We start from the raw sequence: 10,000 nt of genomic DNA on the forward strand, positions 1-10,000 counted from the left end.
TGAATACACTCAATATCCGTCAGATAAGCTATCCAGTTTATTTCCTTGCAAAGCATATTGTCTGAGTCGAGGATGTGTGCAATGCATTCTGCTGTTGCTCAGTCGCCGCTGGACGGTCCTGAGGTTGCAACGAAGCCTAAGGTTCATCGCCAGTTCCAATGCGGTGACTCGCGGGTTGGTCAACACAGCGTAGACGATAGCCAAGTCCTCCTCCTCCGAGGTCACGCGAGGTCGACCGGGGCTTTTAAAGCTGCTTAATGTGCCCTCCATCTGCCAGCGCCGCACCCATCTGTACACTGTGGTCACGCTGGCGCCGGTGCCCAGGGCAATGTCGCGGGCTGACATGCCGCACATCCAGAGCCACACGAAGCGAGCGCGCTCCTCTGGCACCGTCGACCTCCGGTGGATCATGCTGGGTCGTCTGTCGGGCACGGGAGGGCGAGGTCAGAGGGCTCGGGGTCTTGGCTCTCGTGGTTGCATGCCCCATGAGTGCACACACGCACACGCATACACACACACACACACACACACACACACACACACACACACACACACACACACACACATATATATATATATATATATGTGTAAAATATATATATAATATATTTATATATATATATATATTTACATATAATACATGTATGTATATGTATATATATATATATATATATATATATATATAATATATATATATATATATTATGCATATATATATACATATATATATAATTTATAGTTATATATATATATATAAATATATAATATATTTATATATATTGTTTATTATATTTTAAATATATATTTTATATTTAAATATATATATAAAATTATATATATATATATAAAAATATATAATTTTATATGCATATTATATAAAATATATACTGAAAGCAATATATATTTTTGATATTTATATAGATTATATATATATTTTTAAAAATTATATATTTTATTTTATATATACATATATATAATATATATACATATATATATACATATATATATATATATAAAATTTTATATTTATATAATATATATTTATTTATATATTTATATATATATATATTTTATATATTGTATATATGTGTGTGGGGTTGTGTGTTGTGTGGGTGTGTGTGTGTTTTTTATGTGTATATTATTTTATTATATAAAAATTTATTTATATATATTTATTATATATATTTTATTTATTTTATATTTATTAATCTATATATATTTTATATATATTTTTTTATAAAATATATTTTATTTATTTTTATTATATATTATTATATATCTATATATATATTTTATATATATTTTTTTATATATATTTTATATATATTTTTTATATATATTAGTTGTGTGTTTGTGTGGTTGTGTGTGTGTGTGTTTGTGTGTGTGGGTGTGGGTGTGTGTATGTTTTATTATTTTATTTTTATATTATATAAATATATATATAAAATATATAAAATATATTATATAATATATATTTATATGTATATTTGTGTGTGTTTATGTTATATATATTTATTTTTTATATATTATAAAATATTTTATATAATATATATGGGGTGTGTTTTTGTGTGTGGGTGTGTGTGTTGTGTGTGTGTGGGGGTTTTGGGGGGGTTGTTTGTGTGTGTGTGATTTGTGGTGGGGTGTGTGTGTGTGTATGTATATACACAAAGAGAGAGAGACGGAGAGAGAGAAAGAAAAAAAAGAGAGAGAGGGATGTACAGAGCGACAGCCAGGCAGACAGACAGGCAGTTTAGAAACACATGACTACAGCAACTCTCATTTCTTCCGTCATGTTAAAGTCAGTGCATATCACTGATAATGAAAGTTAAGAAAATGCATTATAACAATCACAATCAGTAATATTGTCATCAGATTATATTCATCATCACTAAAATCAGTTATCCCCTTCATTGTTACAAATTATAATTTTCATTATTACTACCACTACATATCCTTTCTATCATCATTATGATCATCATTGTAGCGGTTGTCACGATCACAACTGCCTTATCTCACTCACCATTATTACATCATACAATTGAATGTGCCGGGTCGCACGGCCACCTAATACCACCAACCTCACAAACACTACACCAAAAAAATATAATATTAAATCGACAACACTCAAACAACCACATCCGACCAAAACCACAACAAACAAAAAACCCCAATCACACCACCTACCAAAAAACAACCCTCCCAAACCACCACAAAACCACTACCACTAACCCCCACCCAACACCCCAACCTACCACCACAACACCTATTCCACCTAAATCACAAGACAATTATCAAAACCATCCAACATCACCCCACCCAAATCCTAAATCAAATAACCATTCTCCAACTATACGACCACAAACCAACACATATACCACACAATTAACATACAACTCCTTAACAACCCAAACACTGCACACCTTTACCATATACCCCCCGACCACATTTTGCAACCTCCCCTACCAGCTGCAACTTGTTTTAAAACTTTGCGACGGTGAAAGTACTATCTTTCTGTGGGTAATTAGCCAGCGCACGTGACTGAGTCTAGAACAAATACTATCTTATTATACTAAACATAGCTGAACTAGACAGAACGATGCAAAATCCACATCACATGAAGAGAAAGCTTGATGTTCATTTTAGAGGAATGACTATTGCATATCATGATGTGCATTCCCTTGTGATGCAAAGGGAACATGCCAAACCGTCTTATGTTCAACTAAAGAACTTCATTTCCTCTATGTTGTGGATAACGGAAGACAAGCAACCGTCAGCAAAGCCCGTGCGAAAGCATGCTACGTTCAATAGCAACTCTTGAGTCGAATAATTTGCCTTAATTTTGCAAACGTATATTCTTTCTCAACCATACAGTAAGATTTCAGTATATAACCACACAGCTCCTGCTGGGCTTCTCTTCTTTTCCTTAATTTGTAAGTAGATTCCAATCAACAAACATATGGTTAGGATAGAATCTCACCTCGTAAGTCGAACGACCGATCACAGAGGAGCAAATAAGAGCGACTAACTCTCACGGAAGTGTTCACCGTCACGATGTGCCAAGAAATGGTTACCACATGGACCAGTGACAGCCATTTATTTGCGTGAGGAAGGGTCTTTCTTGCAGGTGATTGGCGCTCACGCCCGAGCATGCGCTCTGACTCAGGAGGTTCAGCAGGATCACCAATGGCCAGTGAAAGAAGACGAAGGCACATCTGAGCAAGTCGATTACTTTCGATTTTCTGGCGATATCCTTTTGATAGATCCAATGTATTCGAGATAAAGCAGTACCACACACACATACAGACATAGTAGTGTTGACAACACACATGCGTATACACAGAGAAATTTCTACTTCTATTTCGCTGGAGGCATATCTGCATGCATGCATATATGTACATGTGTGTGTGTGTGTTTGTAAGTGATTCCGTACGTGCGTACGTGTGTGTGTGTGCGTGTCATCTTCGGATCTTTGTTTACAGTTCAGAGTGTTTATATAAACTCATATTGAAAAAGTATGGTCATCGTATTAGTGTCATTATACTTAACATGGTTACTGTAATAATTATCAATATCTCATCTTGCACCCAAGGTTGTGTCTTAGTGATTTCTTGAAACCAGAGCAACGAGTGCATTCACTCGATCCTTTTACTCGAGTTCCGTCGGAATTTTTTCCTTAGAATTAGTTATGTGCTCGATTTTTATTTTTTATTTTATTTTTATCCTTCTAGCATTCCTTCGTAGTGTTATGCATCTCTAGATCATTCCTCTGTGGAGGACTTCACGAGTGTCCTAATGATGAAAACGCGTCTACATGAATGCCTTTATTAACATTCTTCTTCACTAAATGTACATATGCCATTAGACTCTCAGAGGCATCTAACCGTGAGTGTCTTCCTTCCTAACTATTCTATTTTACTCCTCTGCATTAATTCATTTCTTGACTTGTTCAATCATCGGAAATTATGATCTCATGATTTCATTATATATCCAACACAACACTCATACATTCCTCCTTTCAGCATTACTTTTCCCTTCACTCTAAAGACACAGGAATCTCAGTCCAAGAACTGACATCGAGCGACAGCCGCTTCAGCCACAAAGGCGAAAGCTCCGGCAGCCACTCCAAGCAGAAGCAGAAAGAGCGGCCCTTGCATGTGCGTCAGAGTCAGGGGCCTCAGCGTTCCTTCTGCTTCCACTTCCTCTGCTTCAGCCACGTCTTGATCTCGCTCCTGTTCTTCCTTCAGGCGCTCCTTCTGTCTCTGGCGACTCTCCTTCTGCGTCCTGGCGGTCTCTTCGTCGCTCCACCTTTCGTACAAGCCGCCCTGGGGTTAAGAAAAGGGTATGGGCGTGAATACAAGCACAGTGACGAGTGGAGAGTCTAGTCAAACTCTCAACGTTACGATGTATTGTTCACAGGTTTAGTCTCTCTCTACTTCGCATTTCTAATTCACGATATATTGAATTGAAAAATATACAAAGTATATCAACAAAGCAACAGTAGAGCATGTGCCACCTGTCCTACCTCGATCACAGCCATGATAATCCAGTCCAGTTCGTGCTTGTAGGGCGCGTCGTGAGGCACCGGCCAGCCCGAGAGCCCCGGGAAGACGTTCTCTCGGCCGATGTAGAGCTTGGTGCTGCCATCTATGCGCGTGAATTGATCGCTGATTTTGTGTGCCAAATTTCGCCGGGTTGCCATGAACGCCTCGCTGTGAGAGGGAAAGGGAATAACTAGTAGACTATACTAGAAGATGTTGTCACTTTACTTAAACTTAGAAAATGTTGCAGTTATGGTTATCAGTAGGCCTATAACAAATGCTCATCAAAAAGAAAAAAAATAGATAGATAGATAGATAGATAGATATACATACACACACACACACACACACATATATATACATATATATATATATATATATATATATATATATATATGTATGTATATATATGTATATATATATATATGTATATGTATATATATATATATATATATATATATATATATATATATATATATATATATATATGTATATATGTGTGGGTGTGGGTGTGTGTGTGTACGTGTGTGTGGGGGGGGGGGGTGTACGTGTGTGTGTGTATGTGTATGTGTATGTATGTGTGTGTGTGTGTGTTTTACGTACACACATATGTATGTAAGCTCGTATGTACGAGTAACAGTCAAACATTAGGGCTTCCACATGATCTCCCTGACTCACTTCGCTCCGGTGGCCCTGGTCAGCCCCTCGAGGATCGACGGCCCGATTTCCATGCAGTCTGCGAGGGTCTGGAAAACCTTCGAGTCGGAATCTCTGAAGAAGTTTCGAAACGCAACTCCATAGGGGGGCATCGTCACTCTTGGTGTTGAAGAGCGTGCAAGGTCAGACCGTGGGAACAAAGGTAAAACATTAGATTCCTATCCCGTTTTCCTTTGATATTCTAGTAAACTTGTCTTGTTAAGGTGTTTACTACACTGCAAGGAATATGGGAAAATAAAGCTAGGATATGGAAAAGACTTGCCTAGGGTGAATTTTATCTGAAAGTCCAAATTCGTAATTTACGCGCATGTTATACCACATGAAACAAGAAATTAAAAGAATTTGAAGTCTTACAGTTTGTGTCCTTTCTACATTCACCATTATCACGATTTACGCATTTTTTTATATCGCTTAGAAGAGGAATACTACAAGAGCACATATAAACCAACAAGTCAACCGTGTCAACAAGCTGCTCGATGGTCTCGGGTCTGGGCGGGTAGGTGGGCAGCGTGAGGGCGGCGGTGAGGTTCCCGCGATAGGCCGTCCCTAGGATGAAGGCGAAGACCAGCCACGCCGCCACGAGGATGCGACTGAGTGTGGATTTCGGGAGCCACTTGTAGAAGTTTTGGCCGAGGAGCGTGCCCAGGACTTCCATCGTGACGGCCCCTGCTTCGGCGTGATGGGAACTCTCTGGGCGGAAGCGCCTCACCTGGGCAGGGTAAGGAAAGGAATAGATTCTAGACATATGATTCTATTCATGCCTTTAACGTTTTCACTGTGGTATCAAATACGCAACCGATCTATTGATACGTTTTATTTTCTCAAACAAGAAACACTACATACAACTGAATATCCCTCATCACACCAATAACCACCATCATATTGAAATAAACACATCAATAATACTAGAGCACACTTTACCAATAACATAACTGCCAGAGTTAAGAAGAGCGTCACTACAATGGTGACCCAAACCTCATTGGCAAGCGGGTAATACAGGCTTTGCCACTTCGGTCTCAGTTTCGGCTTGGTCAGACTGAAGGCGAAGAAGGAGTACTCGTACGCGTAGGTGTAGTCGAAGTGTTCCATCCTCTGGGGCAGGAGAATGTGAAAGACGCCGGCTAGAAGGGCATTCCGTATCTCCACTTGGTAGACTACCTGGGGAGGATGAAATCAGGTCAGTAGTTGCTGCAGGAGAGACCTTTTGGTGATGTGGGAATTACGCAGACACACACACATATATTTGAATATGTGTGTGCGTGTGACACATACATAAAACAGCTTTGCAGAGCCTTGTCACGTACAGGTTTTGGCAGCTAACGTTCCATTTCAACTTCTGTTGTTTTGCGTACCCCACCTACTGGCTCTAATTGTATCTTGGTAGGGGTATACATAGTACATATTGTGTATACACCATTAGGCAATCGAGGTAAAGTTCCTTGCCCAAGGTGACAACTCACCAGCCGGGATCCGAACGCTCGAACTCAGATCCTCGTCATTTCACAGTCCGATGATCTAACCAGTCGGCCACCGAGACCCCATAAACACATATTTACTGTGTATATATATGTATATATATATATATATATATATATATATATATATATATATATATATATTTATATCTATATGTATATATATATGTATATATATATATAAAATATATATGTATATATATATACATATATATATGTATATGTATACACACACACACACACACACAACTCACACACACACATCTATATATAACTATATATATATATATATATATATATATATATATATATATATATATATATATATATATATATTGCCTATATCTATAAATTAGTTTCTGTTTAGATAATGTTTTTTGTATATATATAGACATATTACATATATTTTGTCATATTATATATATATATATATATATATATATGTATATATATGTATATAGATTATATATATTGTGTGTGTATGTATCATATACACATATGTATGTATGTATATCTATATGCATATATATATATATCGATATAGCTATCAGATAGATAGATATAATTAGGTATACAGATATCTATTTTATATATATATATTATATATCATATAGATAGATAGATAGGATGATGATAGGATATATGAGATGATAGATAAATATTTAGATAAATTAGTATATATATAATATATATATATATTTATATATATATATATATATACATATATATACATAATACCTATATATAAATAATATATATATATTATATATTATGAATATATGTATATATATATATATATATATATATCTATTTAATATTCATCGATGTACATATATGGATATATTAATATATATATAATTTATAGATATATAATATATATATATATATATATATTTTTTATATATATATAGCATTATATTCATTAATGTATATTTATGTATGTATATTTATATATATATATATTATAATTTATATTATATATATATTGTGTTGATTGACATATATGTATATGTTATATACATATATATATGTATATATACATATATATTATATACATATATATATATACATATATGTATATATATATATATATATATTTATTATTCATATATATATATATCGATAATATATATATATATGTGTGTACCATATATATATATATAATATATATATATATATTATATGTATGTGTGTGTGTTTGTGTGTGTGTGTGTGGGTGTGAGTGTGTGTGTGAGTGTTTGTGTGTGTGTGTGTGAGAGAGTATGGTGTTGTGTAATGTATGCTTATGGGTGTTTTTGTATATATGTATATATATCTATCATTTGTACATATATATATATATATATATATATATATATATATATATTTATATATATATGTATTACATATATATGTATATATACTATAGCTTTATATATATATATATTAAATATATAATATATATATATATATATATATATTTGTATGTACCATGTATATATATATATATATATATATTATATATATATACCATATATTACATATGTTTGTATGTCCGGGTTACAATTATATGTGTATGTATATACATATCAACGTATATATACTATGTATATATAATATATACTAATAATATATATATTATATATACTATAATATATGATATATGTGTGTGCTGTGTGTGTATGTGCTAGATTGTGTGTGTTGTATGTATATTATATATATATATTATATATCTATATATATATATATATGTATATTATATATATTTTGGTATATATATATGTACATTTATATGTATATATACATATATATACATATATACTATATGCATATATGTATGTATATGTACTATATTTATGTATCTATTATATATTTATATATATATATATATATATTATAAATTATAATATATATATATATATATATACATATCTTATACATATAAACATATGTAGTATGTTGTATATATGCATATGTATATATTATATATATACTTATATATATATATATCATAACTATATATATATATATAAATTATACTATATACACTATAGATATGTAATATCTATATGTATATTTAATATATACATGTTTGTATATACATTATCTGTATAAATTATATATGCTATCTATAATTACTCTCGTTAGGAATAGATATATAGATAGATTTAAAAATAACTAATAATCTACATATATATGTATATTATATAGTATATATATATATATATTATCATATATATATATATATATCTATATGTATGTAATTGCTATGTATATTAACTAGATATGATAAAAAAAAACTTTTATATACCTATTCTATATAGTGTCTGTATATATATATATATATCAATATATATATATTTATATCTATTGATGTGTGTGTGTGACGTGTGATGTGTTTGTGTGTATGTACATTAAAAATTTTGGTGTGTAAAAAATGTGTTGTTATATATGTGTGTGTGTTCTATATATATATATAAATGATATATAGTTATATTAATAATATATATTTTATATATAATCTATATTATATATATATAGTATAGTTAAAAGTAAATACATATATTTCGTATATATACATACATACTTACATATATATATATATATATATATATATATATATATATATATATATATACAATATATAAATACTGTATGTATATATTTTTATGTGTGTAGACATGCAGACAGACACAAAGACAGAAGGTCAAGGAATGATTTCCCCTGAAATTGAGCAGTACCTCATCCCAGCCGGCCGTAGGGATGACCTGGAAGGTGAAGTTAAGCGTCTCAGCCACAGTCTGAAGGAGCCTGTAGTCTGTCCCGGTGTAGACCTCGCGTCTGGTGCCGTCGGGAGCCTCCTCCTCCCCCACCACGTCCCAGTAAGGAGGGTAAGGCAGCCCGGTGACGTTAACGAGTGACCCGTAGAAGCTGAAAGGAGATCGAGTTCCTAAAGGCTTTCGGTAGATTCAGGGTTATATTTATCCATGAAAGCATTTATATATATATATATATATATATATATATATATATATATATATATATATATATATATATATATATATATTTGAGAACCCTGACTGTAAGGGTTTTTGTTTTCTAGATACCTGCTTGGACTTACTTTGTCTAGACTAAGACTGATTCTGTAAGAAGTGAACATATATTTAAATGATAACAAGCGGCCCTGAAAGGGATTTGGTTTTCTAGCTGCTAGCTTGCATTTCATTTACTCTTTTTCCCTTCTGAAATGTGTGCCTTTTTCATTTAGTATACCAGCTGCACATACTTTGA

General features: G+C 32.9%; 1 protein-coding gene across 1 annotated transcript in view; it reads right to left on the minus strand.

Moving 5' to 3' along the window:
* Positions 1 to 3,802: 3,802 nt before the first annotated feature.
* LOC147469713 (ionotropic receptor 21a-like) overlaps positions 3,803 to 10,000 on the minus strand; it is a 9,575-nt gene continuing 3,377 nt past the window's right edge. The window contains exons 4-10 of the mRNA XM_086547895.1: positions 9,996 to 10,000; positions 9,451 to 9,640; positions 6,177 to 6,413; positions 5,705 to 5,964; positions 5,217 to 5,354; positions 4,523 to 4,709; positions 3,803 to 4,322 (exon numbers count right to left, since the gene is read on the minus strand). The exon at positions 9,996 to 10,000 is cut by the window's right edge and continues 118 nt beyond it. Of these exons, the coding sequence (XP_086404021.1) occupies positions 4,056 to 4,322; positions 4,523 to 4,709; positions 5,217 to 5,354; positions 5,705 to 5,964; positions 6,177 to 6,413; positions 9,451 to 9,640; positions 9,996 to 10,000 (1,284 nt within the window). The 3' untranslated portion in view covers positions 3,803 to 4,055. The remainder of the gene's footprint in view (positions 4,323 to 4,522; positions 4,710 to 5,216; positions 5,355 to 5,704; positions 5,965 to 6,176; positions 6,414 to 9,450; positions 9,641 to 9,995) is intronic.

Source organism: Penaeus japonicus, unplaced genomic scaffold, assembly GCF_977035675.1.
Source record: "Penaeus japonicus unplaced genomic scaffold, GWHDUDI00000001_assembly GWHDUDI00000020, whole genome shotgun sequence".
In the NCBI taxonomy this organism is placed as follows: domain Eukaryota; kingdom Metazoa; phylum Arthropoda; class Malacostraca; order Decapoda; family Penaeidae; genus Penaeus; species Penaeus japonicus.